We start from the raw sequence: 17,807 nt of genomic DNA, 5'->3' as shown, positions 1-17,807 counted from the left end.
CATCTATCCTACCCCAGGGTTACATTTTAGGTGGATAACAATGTAGATCTGGTACTAATTATATTTAGAAATGGCAACTCTCTGTTATACCCACAGAAATTTGAGTAAAATTGAATGAGTCATGCCAAGAAGCAGAAAGTATTTCACTGAGAGAGAAATTTTTAAAAATATTTTGATGACTGGATTATGTTATTTATTGAGAGCTTATTATTATGTAAAGGTTTCCATGGGAGTCATAGGATGTGTCTTTGCCTTCTAAGTGCTTACAGTAGGTGGTTAGGAAGTATGTAAAGTTCAGAAAAGTTTCATAAAATACAACAAAAGCAATGACCTCAAGCAATGTGTAATTAATTAATAAATGAGTGACAGTGTCAGTAAGCTGTGAGTTTGGAGGCCATGGACCAAGAAGAGGTCTTAAAATGTAGTTGAGAACTTGAAAGATAAGTAAGGATTGAAGAGTGGGAAAATGTGTGTGTGTGTGTGTGTGTGTGTGTGTGTGTGTGTGTGTATTGGGGAGTTGGAGGTAGAAACATATTTTTTAAAGTACAGGAGAAGCAGTCTTGGGACAGTCAAGAATGTCATATAGTCAATTGATAGTGAGCTTTGCCAATTTAACATGAATGAAGGGATTCAGGCTAGTAAATTAGCTCTAACTATGGCTAAGAAATAACATTTAATATAATGTTGGGAAAACTTGAAGTGTCAAGCTAAAGATGTGGCTTTTAACTCTTCAGTACTGGAAAGATATAGAAAATTAAAAATAGAAACAAGAGACAAACTGGTAAGGGTATTCTTTCATTTTATTTATTTATTTATTTATTTATTTATTTATTTATTTATTTTTATTTTTTGCCAAAACACAGGGCTCTCGTTGGGAATGTTGGTAAATATGGTGGGCAAGGTATTAGTTTTAATGGAACTAACAGTGTTTTACAAACTTTTTTGACTGTGATCCATAGTAAGAATGCATTAAATATCATGACCAATGCGTTCATATGTTTAAAATAAAGGTCTTACAAAATGATACCTTAAATTTAAATATATGTAAGATTTAATATTTTTCATTAAAGTATATTATATTTCTTTTCAAAATGCTGGTCATTGATTTCATGACCTACTTAAATGGGTTATTACCTGCAGCTTAAAAATGACTTAGTGGATAGATTAGAGAGAAAGAAGAGAGTAAACAGGGACACAAAAACAACTCTTTCACTAAAGCAGTCGTGAAATTATAAAAAATCCAACAAAACCGAGACAGCAGAAATGAAAAAAGGGACAGTTTTTGTCACCATTTTAAAAACAAAAACTTGCTGAATAGGAATTTGAGGAAGAAAAAGAGATCAAGATCAATCATAAGTTTGGCATATGCTCTACCATTCACTAAAGTATAGAAGCAAGGGAGTTTGTTTCTGGAAATGACATTTGAGCTTTAGTTAAGTTGAACTTGAGGGAACAATTGATTGTCAAGGAAAAATGTTCACATATTTACAATGTACATGCCATTGGTGCCCTGATGGGAAATCAAGACAAAATGAATTTAGTATATAGATAGAAAAAATTCTTTAAAATTTGTAAATGTGTTTTTTAGGACTAAAAAGAAACACAGCAGGCCAGTAACTGTTTCAGAACATCTGGGAATGCCAACTTTAAAAAAAATTTTTTTTTCAACGTTTATTTATTTTTGGGACAGAGAGAGACAGAGCATGAACGGGGGAGGGGCAGAGAGAGAGGGAGACACAGAATCGGAAACAGGCTCCAGGCTCTGAGCCATCAGCCCAGAGCCCGACGCGGGGCTCGAACTCACGGACCGCGAGATCGTGACCTGGCTGAAGTCGGACGCTTAACCGACTGCACCACCCAGGCGCCCCTGGGAATGCCAACTTTTAAGGGACAGGGACAAGAAGTTGAATGGAGATGAGTTGGGGGAGACAAAGAGAATGAGGAACTGGCCAGGATATCAGCCACACCACCCCACAGAGGGTATGGAAATCCCTCAGCGAGTATGCACACAGTTTCAAAAAACAAAATGTAATGCAAGAAATGATAGGATCCAGGCAGATAGAGGTGTGTCCAGCTGTGATTATACCACTGCAGAGGGTTTGACCAATTTCAAATTGCATTACAATTTATTATCCTGTAACAGTCTGTGTGAGAGGAAGGACATGTGTGGCTAATCTCAATTTTATAAATGAAAAAGACATATATAAGTCTCAGAGCATATAAATTTCTTCCACATATAAATTTGGTGATAAAGGCAAGCCTTGCTTTGTTCTTCCCCTAGCCTTGCCTACATTCAGCAGAAATCCAATAGCATGTGAGAGGGACCTTGGAAGCAATAATGCTGGTGTTTTCCCATTATAATTTTTGGAATACCCATTGTATCTACTGCTACTCTTGGGTGATTCGGATGGTTTTTGTAGTCTCTGTAATGTTAGTGAAACTATTCCAAGGTCCTGAAAATAAAATCTCTCTCCCAAATTTAGCCCATTCATCTGGCAGAATAATTTTTCCAGTGGCTCTTCAGTATGATATCTGAAATTCTTGAATTTCCACTCTGATGACATTCCTACTATTTCAAGAAAAGAAGACTGTCAAAAACTGTCATATTTGGGATAAGATTCAACAATTGAGTTCTATGATGCCCCTTACAGCCTTATACAGAGAAATCCTCTTGTCTTGTACACAATCCAGTCCATTCCATGAACTCTCACTTGCATTGTCTTCAGATGTGGAAGTCAATGGCATTGTACATTTTCTTAACTCTAACTATATTCAGTTTGAAAGCAAAGCTATCCCGAATATCTGAAAGGGTTTTTTGTTTTTGTTTTTGTTTTGTTTTGTTTTTTTACTGTGTGTGTGTGTGTGTGTGTGTGCGTGTGTGTGCACATGCATGCACGTGCTTGTGCAGCAGCTCTGGAGAAAATAACAGAACAAATTAGTAACCACTCTATGTAAAAAATCATATAATCTCCAGTTTGGAAGAACAGATCTAAGTCATAACCATCACAGTTTGGGGCCCTAACTTAGAGAAAACTAGAGTTTTAATAAATAGTTTGTGATATTTTACATTTTCTAAGCAGAACTAATTGAGCCCACATTCATGATGTGGTAGAAAAAGTATTGTTCTTTGGTTTTATGGACGACTCCAAATCACCAGAAAATTCTCCTTATTGGGTAATGATTTTAGTCCATAATCTACATCATTAACCAGTATGTTACTTGAGTCCTAAGAAACTTCTCTGGCTGTCAAGATATCAAAGTCCAACAGATCAGCCATTTGGCAAAATGGTGATAAAACAGGCTGCAGTGGCATCAGTACCATCACTGCTCTGTGGACCAGGCTATAGAGGACGCATGTACAGAGCTACTGGCGTAATATGAGTGCTGGTGTCTGGGTTGCTTGCTATGAGCCAGACATAGCCGTAAGTGTTTGCTGGATATAACTCCTTTAATCCTTCTATTATTCCAACCTTTACAAGAGAAACTGAGGTGCAGAGGGGTTAACTCACTTTCCCTGGATCACAAACCTAGTAAATAAGGAAACGCAGGTTTAAATTAAAGAATTCAGGAGTTCCAGCTCCAGGTTTCATGTTTTTAACTACTACTTCTCAGAACTACCTCTTAGGATGGCTGAAGTCCCCACTTTAATGTCAGCATGAACACAGATCATCCATAGCATGAGCTCCAGGCATGAAACTTCCAGTGCTTGGCATGGCTACAGGGAGTAATGAAGCATGCATAGAATGAAGATGGATGTTTTGATTTTCCCCCAGGGTATTTGTAGCATTTTGAATCAGTGTCATTCCATTGTGTCATTTTAGGACATGATTATTTCTGGGCTACAACCTGAAACTTCCTACTCCCTCACCGTCACAGCCTACACCACCAAAGGAGATGGTGCACGAAGCAAGCCCAAACTGGTGTCCACCACTGGGGCAGGTAAGCATTATCTGTGCATATATGTGCCTTGAATATCTTCCAGGTGACAATAATATTAATTTTCCAAATTGTATGTTGAATTCTATCAGAAGCAATAAGTGGGCTGTGGTCAACTTTTGTGTTTTTTGATATATAGTTCAGAAGAAGCAAAGCAAGAACATACTTTTCCCAAATTATTCGATCAGTTATTCAACAAATATGTTTTTGAGCACTTAGTAGATGTCAGGTGCTACCCCCAGTACTGGGGATACAGCAATCAACAAAACAGAAATATTCTTTCCTCTTGAAACTTATGTTCTGAGTAGGGCTAGATAATTAATAAATAGACAAATGGATATATAAATATATATATAACATCAGTAAGTGACATTTTCAGAGAAGCTGAAAAATAAAGGTGTGTAGGCATTAAGGATAGGATAGCCCCTAGGGGCCTTTGGAAAGAGTGATTGGATAAGGTCTCTTAGAGGAAAGTTATTTGAGCTGAGATACAAATGATGTAGAAGAGCAAGTCCTATGAATGTCCAGAGGGAAGATCATGTGGACAGAGATGTCACTTGTTAGCTTCAACACCTCTCAGCAGCAGACCCTTTTAGAAGAGCTGCCATCTTGAACTGGGTTGACGACTTACGGTTTTGTGTTTTTTGCCATTTTCACCTCCTCAGTCCTTGCAGTGGGGATTCTAAGGGGGGGAGCGGCAAGTCACATAAAAGATCGGAAACAGAAAAATGAAAAGCCAAAAGGCTACAAAATGTCAGATTGCTTCTCTCTGAAGAACAAAGTTTCTTAATGCTCTTTAGAGTTAGTTTGATCGGCTCCCATTAGGAAAAGCCAGCATGAAAGAAGACCTGACATTGTAAAACCAATAAATTAAGACATAATTACAAAAGGATTCTCCTCCAATCCCTTTATATAGCAATCTCCCATGGAACATTTAAACTATGATTTGATTTACTCCTCCTGAATCGTTTCTCACACAACTTTTTAGGAACACACCTCTATGTAAAGGCATAAAGCAAAGAACAGCTGTGATGTTGAGTACCCTCCTGGGTGCCATGCTCACTGCCAAATTTGTCTAAATGTCATAAGATTTGCCTCACTTACATCCTGCCACCTGGAACTGCCTCAAGCAGCAGGATTACAGATGGCAAAACTCCTTTAAGGCAATGTCTTCTGGGCTTTTTTTTTTCCTTTTTTTTTTTTTTTTTTTAATTTTTTTTTTTCAACGTTTATTTATTTTTTTTTTTTGGGACAGAGAGAGACAGAGCATGAACGGGGGAGGGGCAGAGAGAGAGGGAGACACAGAATCAGAAACAGGCTCCAGGCTCCGAGCCATCAGCCCAGAGCCCGACGCGGGGCTCGAACTCACGGACCGCGAGATCGTGACCTGGCTGAAGTCGGACGCTTAACCGACTGCGCCACCCAGGCGCCCCTCCTTTTTTTTTTTTAAAAAAGAATAGCATTGTACCGAGCTAATTTAATGCCATGCTTAGGAGATACATGTTCAGTGGGGGCATGCTGAATGATGATGGAACCAGCCTCTATTGAAAGGTAAACAGCCAAGGGTAAACTCCTGAAACTGAATCCCAAAATGAAGAAAATACACTTCTTTCACCTATATTTATAATTGTGTCTTAATGAGTCTGAGATGTCTTACATAAAGCATCAAACTCCTGTTGGCCATAAGATAGGGATACCATAATAAGGACAAGAAAGTACAGAATTTATAGCCAAAGGATGTGACTCCCAGAGGAAGAAATAACATTGTCTTTTTTAATAGCTAAGACTGGCTCATCACTTTTTAGTGGCTATACAAAAAATTATTTAGAATCGTGGATCTTATTCACAGAGAAGATTATTTTGGTGTTTCCATTTACAATTTTAGGTCTTTCTTAATCAATAGAGACTTGAATATTGAAATAGGCGATGCTTATTTTAGATATCTGTACATTTATTGTGTTTATACTGCCCAACCGAGCCTACGCTGGAGCTGTGCAAATCCAGATTTATAATCTCTGTAAGAGAAAAGAAAAACGGAGTTTTGTTTTCAGTCAACCTACTAGTCAAAAAGCATTCCTTAGTCATGGTTTCTCCACAGATATAAAGTATAGACAAAAAGTACAAATTATATCCGTAATAACTCAAAGCAACATGATTTTGTACCTATTAAAAAAAACTTATAAGCAACATAATAGTATCATTAAGTATTTGGGCTATGGATTCAGATGAACCCAGGGCTGTCTTAGAGCTTTCTCATTTATTACATATCTGACTATGCAGCTTTCTATCTCTCTGGGTGTCATTTTCTTATCATAGAAAATTAAGATAATAACTAATCAGAGTGTGTAGTCAGGAATGAAAAATGTAAATCAAGTGAGATCCTTCATCTTAGCACAGTGCCTGGTACATTACAGGTACCCAGCAATTAAATATGTTATAATCATGATTCTTATTAGCTGTATGTATCTAATTAGCTAATCTTTACTCACCCTCATTTCTCTGTGACATGAACCTTCAATGTGGGAATTTTTTTTAATTCCCTTAAATTATTGTTTTAATAAATCTATTTGTGTCTGTTATCAAATTCTGGTATTTCAGCCTACCTTAATAAGTATGAAAAGAAGCATATTTCTACAAAGGTATATAGACCAAGGCTTTTTTTTATATATAAATAAAGAAGTGGGGATTCCCATAGAGTGGTGTTCCTATTCAGTAGTGATTAAAGTGTGAACGTCTGTGTTGGTTGGTCTCAGCACTCCATCCCATGTGTTGCAGTTCCAGGGAAACCCCGGCTTGTGATTAACCACACTCAAATGAATACTGCTCTCATTCAGTGGCACCCCCCGGTGGACACATTTGGACCTCTTCAGGGCTACCGTCTAAAATTTGGCCGGAAAGATATGGAGCCACTCACTACTCTTGAGTTCTCTGAGAAAGAAGACCACTTTACTGCTACAGACATCCATAAAGGAGCATCCTATATCTTCAAGCTCTCAGCCAGAAACAAAGTGGGCTTTGGGGAAGAAATAGTGAAGGAGATTTCTGTTCCAGAAGAAGTCCCAACTGGATTTCCTCAAAACCTCCACTCAGAAGGCACCACTTCAACGTCCGTCCAGTTATCCTGGCAGCCACCTGTCCTGGCAGAGAGAAATGGCATTATCACCAAGTATACTCTTCTGTATAGGGATATCAACATCCCACTTCTTCCAATGGAGCAGCTTATTGTTCCAGCTGATACTACTATGACACTCAGTGGCTTAAAACCAGATACCACATATGATGTAAAAGTACGTGCTCACACGAGCAAAGGGCCCGGGCCATATAGTCCCAGTGTCCAGTTCAGGACACTTCCTGTGGATCAAGGTAGGATTTGTCTGCTTATGGCCTTCCTCCTTTAAAGGAATGTCGGTCTTTGGAAATCAGTATTTTGAAGCTATAAATAACTGATCGGACCATTCATATTAATAGGTTCAGCAAAAGCAAAACAGGTAAAGTATGTAAAACTTAACATGTTTTGGATGCCTTAGATTTCAGTTATAGAATGCCAAGCAAGTCTGGCTGACAGCACCCAATGTTCTCAGGTAAGGAAAATACAATATAGTTGACTGAATTGGAGGTAAAAGAGAGATCTTTATGAGAATGGGATAATAAAATGAATAGTGTAAACAGGTAGGCAAATCACACTTGTCTCTCTGATCAAAGTAGACAGCATCTAACTTAAACCCGATTGTCCATGGTGGAAAAGGACAGGTCGTATGTTTTTAGGAGTAGTTTAAATACACTGTTTTTCCTTTTCCAGCAGTGTTTGCAAAAAATTTTCATGTCAAAGCAGTAATGAAGACTTCAGTGCTGTTGTCTTGGGAAATTCCAGAAAATTATAATTCCGCCATGCCTTTCAAAGTAAGTTCTTTTTCTAATTTGTTGTTGTAACAACATGGTTGTAAAAGGGGGGTGCAGTTCATCTGGGTAAGTTACTTGGAAAGCATACACACCACTTTGATTCAGCCACACAAACTTGATTTTCTCATTTTTGGCTTCCACTCAAAGGATAAAGCAGGAGCCACCTAGGGGTGGCATTACTTATCAGTCATCTTATAGTTCCAAGATAAGTGTTTTACATCTAAGCTACATGGTTTCTATCTCTTTATAATGCAGTATCCTGGGATTTTAAAAATTTGTTTATTGGCCTGAATTCTTTGTAAGTTTTAAACTCTAATTTGCAATTGAGAGCTACTGAGAGATGTTAACAAGAAGTACAAGTCTATGAAATGCAGAGAATAGAGAAACACTTTTGAAAACAAAAATATACTTAGGAACAGGACTAGAAATATTTAGAAAAAAGAGTGATGTGAATAATACCTTGAATATCTATAGCATATGTGCCTATTTTCCATTAAGATTATATGCAACCAACAGGTCAAATATTGAAAATATTGTACATTTTTGTTTATTTTTGATACACTTGGAACCATTATATAATTATGAAGTGAGAACCAAAAGAAAAATTGATACAACCTCTAGAATTTATGAACGCTTCCAAGCTTAGGAATTTCCCCAAATTAAAATTGACCTGATATATGTGTTCTATAAACAAGTACACATTAGTTGCAAAAACCTACATTGTCTCTCTGAGAAGCAAATCTCCCTGACTGGTTGTATGTCTCTAGATTCTTTATGATGATGGGAAAATGGTGGAAGAAGTGGATGGCCGAGCTACACAGAAGTTAATTGTCAACCTAAAGCCTGAGAAGTCATATTCATTTGTGCTGACAAATCGTGGAAACAGTGCTGGTGGGCTGCAACACAGGGTAACAGCAAAGACTGCACCAGATGTACTTCGTACCAAGCCTGCCTTCATTGGGAAGACCAATCTAGATGGCATGATCACTGTGCAACTGCCTGAAGTACCCGCCAATGAGAATATAAAGTAAGTTGACTGAAGGGCTGAGCTGAAGGATAGAAAAGTAAGGAAGTGAGAAAACCCAACCTCAGTATTATAGAGGTTATAATAGAATCTATTGCTGGCTAGAGTAAAAGATCCTTCTGTGGAAGATCTCAGTTATATTCAAGTTTTGTTGCACCATGTTCTCATGTTCATTGTAACACAAATTCTCATTAATTTAACATTGAGCATTTTTTCTTAATGTCTCAGGAATGATGTAACTTAGGAGAGATGGACAAATAGAGTATGGTCCTTGCTATAAAAAGGAATTTATGTCATAGAATACAGAATAAGGTGAATAGTTGAATAACTCTGGTATTTGGCAAATATAATAGCGAGGAAGTCTTAGAATAGAGTATGAAACTTAAAGACATTTTGGGAAATGAGATAGCACTGATATATGACACTGTTGTTTTAGATGTGTGCTGAAAGGAAATATTTCAAAAGTCAATGTTCAGAACGACATTGGAAAAACAAAATTAAAAAATGCAAGTTTTCTGTTTTAGATGGAGCACAGTGTAGAGGTCAATGGGCCTGAATTGAAAAAATAAATCTAGTCAATAAAGTGGTATTTACTGGTTGTATATAGCTAGTTGATTGTAGCTAGTGCATTTTATAACCAGTATAGCTAGCTGCTTGTAGCCAATAGAAGAAAAAAAAATATTTTCACTGCTATCTATTAAGTATGAGTATTGAGGTTGGCCCTGGAGAACAAAAGAAGATGTGATCTCTGTTTTCAAAGAATGAACATAGATGTGCGTTGGTGGCTCAGTTGGTTGGTGTCCAACTTGGGCTCAGGTCACGATCTCATGGTTAGTGGGTTCGAGCCCCACATCGGGCTCCATGCTGACAGCTCAGATCCCAGAACCTGTTTCTGATTCTGTGCCTCCCTCTCTCTCTGCACCTACCCTGCTCATGCTGAGTCTCTCAAAAGTAAACAAACATTAAAAAATTTAAAAAAAAAAGAACTAGCATAGAGTGGGGGATACCCAGAAACAGACAGACATAATACATGCTAATGATAGAGTTATACTCTATTGTAAGAGCAGCTAACCAAGAATTAAATGGGTCAAGAAAGTTTCTCATTTAATCTTTAAGGACAGGTAGGGCACATACAAAAAAAAAATCCTTCATTAGTGAAGGAAGGAAGTTATTTTGTAAGGTCTAGAGAAGAGAAGTGAGAGAAGTATACAAGAGTCAAGTTACACTCAGAACTTGGGACTATATCCTATAGACAGTGGGAATTCATTAAAGCTTTTTATGCAGGAGAATGGCATGTACCATTTTATATAATACCTAAGTTTCCTTTTTTTTCCATTTTAGGAAATATATATTGAGTACCTGCTACATGGTAGAGTATTGTGCTGCCTGCTTGCTTTCTCATTGCTTCTATCCCACATGATCATGTTTAGATGAAACTTAATATAAACGATTTGAAGGTCAAGAAGAGCCATTTATAACATAGTTTATGGGCCATTGGGATCTTCACATTTAGCAGCAATATGGTGACATAATTGGGACAGTTCTTAGGGAAGGTGGCTCCTGAAGGCATATGTTGGAAGGATTGGAGCACCATAGAGAAAAGTGTTGGGATGTCATTGCATAGTTGGTTGATTCTAAGTAAATGACAAGATTCTGAAATCAGAAGGTGATGAGGGAAATAGGATGCAGAGGCAGATGAGAGCAGTAGTGTAGTAGGAATTGGTAACCAATTTAATGAGGGATCAATCAAAGGAAAATGTCATAGATGAGAGATGAGCTTGGATGACAAAGTGAATGATGATGCCACCATTCATCGAAAGAATGAAAAATCAGGAAGAAATTGATGACTTCAATTTTGTGTATGTTTTACATGAGGTATCAGTGAAATATCTAGTTAGAGATGTGGGTTTAAAGAAATTGCTATGATTATAGGTAGAAAGTTGAAAATTGTTAACAGAGCAGCAATGGATTCATGGAAAGAGATGGAATCACTGAGACACTGAGGTGAAGACATGAAGCAAAAAGCTAAATAAAGTAAAGGTCTCAGGATGAAAGAGCCAGTAAAGGACACAGAGTGGGATTTGTTACAGGGTTAAATGGAGAACCAAGCCAGAGCAAGTTCATGGCAAAATAATTTTCAGGAAAGTGTATACTGTCAAGAATTTACAAAGGTCCAGAAAACTTAAAGAAGATAACTGAAAAAAATCAGCTGTTAAAAAGTACAATTTTAGGGAGAACTCGGAAGATGGCGGCGTAGGAGGACGCTGGGCTCACCGCGCGTCCTGCTGATCACTTAGATTCTACCTACACCTGCCTAAATAATCCAGAAAACCGCCAGAGGATTAGCAGAACGGAGTCTCCGGAGCCAAGCACAGACGAGAGGCCCACGGAAGAGGGTAGGAAGGGCGGCGAGGCGGTGCGCGCTCCACGGACTGGCGGGAGGGAGCCGGGGCGGAGGGGCGGCTCGCAGGCCAAGCAGAGCCCCCGAGTCTGGCTGGCAAAAGTGGAGGGGCCTGACGGACAGAGTGTGTTCCAACAGCAAGCGCGACTTAGCATCTGGGAGGTCATAAGTTAACAGCTCTGCTCAGAAAGCGGGAAGGCTGGAGGACAAAGGGAGGGAGAGCTGCTGAGCCCCCCGGACGACAGAGCTCAGTTTGGTGGGGAACAAAGGCGCTCGCCAGCGCCATGTCCCTCAACCATCCCCCAGCCAAAATCCCAAAGGGAACCAGTTCCTGCCAGGGAACTTGCTCCCTCTGCGCAAACACCCAACTCTGTGCTTCTACAGAGCCAAACCTCCAGCAGCGGATCTGACTCCCTCCTGCTGCCACAGGGCCCCTCCTGAAGTGGATCACCTAAGGAAAAGCGAGCTAAGCCTGCCCCTCCTGCCCCCGTGCACCTTGCCTACCCACCCCAGCTAATACGCCAGATCCCCAGCACCACAAGCCTGGCAGTGTGCAAGTAGCCCAGACAGGCCACGCCACCCCACAGTGAATCCCACCCCTAGGAGAGGGGAAGAGAAGGCACACACCAGTCTGGCTGTGGCCCCAGCAGTGGGCTGGGGGCAGACATCAGGACTGACTGTGGCCCCGCCCACCAACTCCAGTTATACACCACAGCACAGGGGAAGTGCCCTGCAGGTCCTCACCACTCCAGGGACTATCCAAAATGACCAAGCGGAAGAATTCCCCTCAGAAGAATCTCCAGGAAATAACAACAGCTAATGAACTGATCAAAAAGGATTTAAATAATATAACAGAAAGTGAATTTAGAATAACAGTCATAAAATTAATCGCTGGGCTTGAAAACAGTATAGAAGAGAGCAGAGAATCTCTTGCTACAGAGATCAAGGGACTAAGGAACAGTCATGAGGAGCTGAAAAGCGCTTTAAACGAAATGCAAAACAAAATGGAAACGACTACAGCTCGGATTGAAGAGGCAGAGGAGAGAATAGGTGAACTAGAAGATAAAGTTATGGAAAAAGACGAAGCTGAGAGAAAGAGAGATAAAAAAAATCCAGGAGTATGAGCGGAAAATTAGAGAACTAAGTGATACACTAAAAAGAAATAATATATGCATAATTGGTATCCCAGAGGAGGAAGAGAGAGGGAAAGGTGCTGAAGGGGTACTTGAAGAAATTATAGCTGAGAACTTCCCTGAACTGGGGAAGGAAAAAGGCATTGAAATCCAAGAGGCACAGAGAACTCCCTTCAGACGTAACTTGAACCGATCTTCGGCACGACATATCATAGTGAAACTGGCAAAATACAAGGATAAAGAGAAAATTCTGAAAGCAGCTAGAGATAAACGTGCTCTAACACATAAAGGGAGACCTATGAGACTCGTGACCGATCTCTCTACTGAAACTTGGCAGGCCAGAAAGGAATGGCAGGAGAACTTCAATGTGATGAACAGAAAAAATATGCAGCCGAGAATCCTTTATCCAGCAAGTGTGTCATTTAGAATAGAAGGAGATATAAAGGTCTTCCCAAACAAACAAAAACTGAAGGAATTCGTCACCACTAAACCAGCCCTACAAGAGATCCTAAGGGGGATCCTGTGAGACAAAGCACCAGAGACATCACTACAAGCATAAAACATACAGACATCATAATGACTCTAAACCCGTATCTTTCTATAATAACACTGAATGTAAATGGATTAAATGCGCAAACCAAAAGACATAGGGTATCAGAATGGATAAAAAAAACAAGACCCATCTATTTGCTGTCTACAAGAGACTCATTTTAGACCTGAGGACACCTTCAGATTGAGAGTGAGGGGATGGAGAACTATTTATCATGCTACTGGAAGCCAAAAGAAAGCTGGAGTAGCCATACTTATATCAGACAAACTAGACTTTAAATTAAAGGCTGTAACAAGAGATGAAGAAGGTCATTATATAATAATTACAGGGTCTATCCATCAGGAAGAGCTAACAATTATAAATGTCTATGTGCCGAATACCAGAGCCCCCAAATATATAAAACAATTACTCACAAACATAAGCAACCTTATTGATAAGAATGTGGTAATTGCAGGGGACTTTAACACTCCACTTACAGAAATGGATAGATCATCTAGACACACGGTCAATAAAGAAACAAGGGCCCTGAATGAGACATTGGATCAGATGGACTTGACAGATATATTTAGAACTCTGCATCCCAAAGCAACAGAATATACTTTCTTCTCGAGTGCACATGGAACATTCTCCAAGATAGATCATATACTGGGTCACAAAACAGCCCTTCATAAGTTTACAAGAATTGAAATTATACCATGCATACTTTCAGACCACAATGCTATGAAGCTTGAAATCAACCCCAGGAAAACGTCTAGAAAACCTCCAAAAGCATGGAGGTTAAAGAACACCCTACTAACGAATGAGTGGGTCAACCAGGCAATTAGAGAAGAAATTAAAAAATATATGGAAACAAACGAAAATGAAAATACAACAGTCCAAACAAATTGGGACGCAGCGAAGGCAGTCCTGAGAGGAAAATACATCGCAATCCAGGCCTATCTCAAGAAACAAGAAAAATCCCAAATACAAAATCTAACAGCACACCTAAAGGAAATAGAAGCAGAACAGCAAAGGCAGCCTAAACCCAGCAGAAGAAGAGAAATAATAAAGATCAGAGCAGAAATAAACAATATAGAATCTAAAAAAACTGTAGAGCAGATCAATGAAACCAAGAGTTGGTGTTTTGAAAAAATAAACAAAATTGACAAACCTCTAGCCAGGCTTCTCAAAAAGAAAAGGGAGATGACCCAAATAGATAAAATCATGAATGAAAATGGAATTATTACAACCAATCCCTCAGAGATACAAACAATTATCAGGGAATATTATGAAAAATTATATGCCAACAAATTGGACAACCAGGAAGAAATGGACAAATTCCTAAACACCCACACTCTTCCAAAACTCAATCAGGAGGAAATAGAAAGCTTGAACAGACCCATAACCAGCGAAGAAATTGAATCAGTTATCAAAAATCTCCCAACAAATAAGAGTCCAGGACCAGATGGCTTCCCAGGGGAGTTCGACCAGACGTTTAAAGCAGAGAAAATACCTATCCTTCTCAAGCTATTCCAAGAAATAGAAAGGGAAGGAAAACTTCCAGACTCATTCTATGAAGCCAGTATTACTTTGATTCCTAAACCAGACAGAGACCCAGTAAAAAAAGAGAACTACAGGCCAATATCCCTGATGAATATGGATGCCAAAATTCTCAATAAGATACTAGCAAATCGAATTCAACAGCATATAAAAAGAATTAATCACCATGATCAAGTGGGATTCATTCCTGGGATGCAGGGCTGGTTCAACATTCGCAAATCAATCAACGTGATACATCACATTAACAAAAAAAAAGAGAAGAACCATATGATCCTGTCAATCGATGCAGAAAAGGCCTTTGACAAAATCCAGCACCCTTTCTTAATAAAAACCCTTGAGAAAGTCGGGATAGAAGGAACATACTTAAAGATCATAAAAGCCATTTATGAAAAGCCCACAGCTAACATCATCCTCAACGGGGAAAAACTGAGAGCTTTTTCCCTGAGATCAGGAACACGACAGGGATGTCCACTCTCACCGCTGTTGTGTAACACAGTGTTGGAAGTTCTAGCATCAGCAATCAGACAACAAAAGGAAATCAAAGGCATCAAAATTGGCAAAGATGAAGTCAAGCTTTCGCTTTTTGCAGATGACATGATATTATACATGGAAAATCCGATAGACTCCACCAAAAGTCTGCTAGAACTGATACATGAATTCAGCAAAGTTGCAGGATACAAAATCAATGTACAGAAATCAGTTGCATTCTTATACACTAACAGTGAAGCAACAGAAAGACAAATAAAGAAACTGATCCCATTCATAATTGCACCAAGAAGCATAAAATACCTAGGAATAAATCTAACCAAAGATGTAAAAGATCTGTATGCTGAAAACTATAGAAAGCTTATGAAGGAAATTGAAGAAGATATAAAGAAATGAAAAGACATTCCCTGCTCATGGATTGGAAGAATAAATATTGTCAAAATGTCAATACTACCCAAAGCTACCTACACATTCAATGCAATCCCAATCAAAATTGCACCAGCATTCTTCTCGAAACTAGAACAAGCAATCCTAAAATTCATATGGAACCACAAAAGGCCCCGAATAGCCAAAGGAATTTTGAAGAAGAAGACCAAAGCAGGAGGCATCACAATCCCAGACTTTAGCCTCTACTACAAAGCTGTCATCATCAAGACAGCATGGTATTGGCACAAAAACAGACACATAGACCAATGGAGTAGAATAGAAACCCCAGAACTAGACCCACAAACGTATGGCCAACTCATCTTTGACAAAGCAGGAAAGAACATCCAATGGAAAAAAGACAGTCTCTTTAACAAATGGTGCTGGGAGAACTGGACAGCAACATGCAGAAGGTTGAAACTAGACCACTTTCTCACACCATTCACAAAAATAAACTCAAAATGGATAAAGGACCTGAATGTGAGACAGGAAACCATCAAAACCTTAGAGGAAAAAGCAGGAAAAGACCTCTCTGACCTCAGCCGTAGCAATCTCTTACTTGACACATCCCCAAAGGCAAGGGAATTAAAAGCAAAAGTGAATTACTGGGACCTTATGAAGATAAAAAGCTTCTGCACAGCAAAGGAAACAACCAACAAAACTAAAAGGCAACCAACGGAATGGGAAAAGATATTTGCAAATGACATATCAGACAAAGGGCTAGTATCCAAAATCTATGAAGAGCTCACCAAACTCCACACCCAAAAAACAAATAACCCAGTGAAGAAATGGGCAGAAAACATGAAAAGACACTTCTCTAAAGAAGACATCCGGATGGCCAACAGGCACATGAAAAGATGTTCAACGTCGCTCCTTAGCAGGGAAATACAAATCAAAACCACACTCAGATATCACCTCACGCCAGTCAGAGTGGCCAAAATGAACAAATCAGGAGACTATAGATGCTGGAGAGGATGTGGAGAAACGGGAACCCTCTTGCACTGTTGGTGGGAATGCAAATTGGTGCAGCCGCTCTGGAAAGCAGTGTGGAGGTTCCTCAGAAAATTAAAAATAGACCTACCCTATGACCCAGCAATAGCACTGCTATGAATTTATCCAAGGGATACAGGAGTGCTGATGCATAGGGGCACTTGTACCCCAATGTTTATAGCAGCACTCTCAACAATAGCCAAATTATGGAAAGAGCCTAAATGTCCATCAACTGATGAATGGATAAAGAAATTGTGGTTTATATACACAATGGAATACTACGTGGCAATGAGAATGAATGAAATGTGGCCTTTTGTAGCAACGTGGATGGAACTGGAGAGTGTGATGCTAAGTGAAATAAGCCATACAGAGAAAGACAGATACCATATGGTTTCACTCTTATGTGGATCCTGAGAAACTTAACAGAAACCCATGGGGGGAAGGGAAGGAAAAAAAAATAAAAAAAAAGAGGTTAGAATGGGAGAGAGCCAAAACATAAGAGACTGTTAAAAACTGAGAACAAACTGAGGGTTGATGGGGGGTGGGAGGGAGGGGAGGGTGGGTGATGGGTATTGAGGAGGGCACCTTTTGGGATGAGCACTGGGTGTTGTATGGAAACCAACTTGACAATAAATTTCATATATTAAAAAAAAGTACAATTATAAACAAGAAGTTTTTAATGTACAGCCATGGTTGAAATTTAGGAAAATCTAATAATTGGCTACTTTAGACTTAGCTAAAACCAATTCTTCCAAAGGAAACTTTTTGTTCTTATTTATTTGGTGAAATAATTGAAGGATTCAACCAGATGGTGGATGTTCTAAATGATTATGACTAAAATAAATTCACTGAGAAATAAGATCTCCTGTTTTTCATCTACCCTTCTTTTTCTATCATTCAGAAAACTGGAAATGAGAATGGAATATAAGTGGAATTTTTATCTCAACAAAATTGAATATGAAAGTGAGATTATGTTTATCCATTTTTGTTTAATCTATGGATTTTTAAAAAATCTCCCACCCTAGTGCCAGGCAATGTTTCAGGGATTTAGGAGAGATAATGCGAACTTTCTCACTGCTCTGACAAAACATAGTTAATTGGGGAATTTGGGCAAGTAGAGTCAGTTAAAGTGGAGTTTTAGGATACCAAGATGAGATGGATCAGGGAGGCCAAAGGAGGAGCTCCCAACCCCAGGTTAGTAGCTCAGGGAAGGTTCCCAGAGAAAGTGACATTGAAACTGAGGCTTAAAGAATGACAAGAGCCTATTCGGTCCATGGGAGTGGGGTTGAGGAGACACTGTTTCAGGCAGAAGACAGCATATGTGACACTGCAGAAGCAAGAGAAAGACAAGCACTTGTCATTTGTCCACCTCTTACCCATCCACTAGAACATTCCATGTGCATCCAACAAACATGTATTCTATAC

The 17,807-nt window shown here is 39.1% G+C and overlaps 1 protein-coding gene across 1 annotated transcript in view; it reads left to right on the top strand.

Annotated features, from left to right (window-relative positions):
* The window catches only part of PTPRD (protein tyrosine phosphatase receptor type D), a 318,572-nt gene that overhangs the window by 148,687 nt on the left and 152,078 nt on the right, over positions 1-17,807 (top strand). Inside the window, exons 16-19 of the mRNA XM_047096382.1 lie at positions 3,822-3,939; positions 6,712-7,299; positions 7,736-7,836; positions 8,604-8,863. Of these exons, the coding sequence (XP_046952338.1) occupies positions 3,822-3,939; positions 6,712-7,299; positions 7,736-7,836; positions 8,604-8,863 (1,067 nt within the window). The remainder of the gene's footprint in view (positions 1-3,821; positions 3,940-6,711; positions 7,300-7,735; positions 7,837-8,603; positions 8,864-17,807) is intronic.

This window comes from Lynx rufus, unplaced genomic scaffold, assembly GCF_022079265.1.
Source record: "Lynx rufus isolate CCGP_SWC_20201006 ecotype Redwood Valley unplaced genomic scaffold, mLynRuf1.p SCAF_10, whole genome shotgun sequence".
NCBI lineage: Eukaryota > Metazoa > Chordata > Mammalia > Carnivora > Felidae > Lynx > Lynx rufus.
Note: the sequence above shows the minus strand (reverse complement) of the source record. Positions and strands in the feature narration are given on the sequence as shown.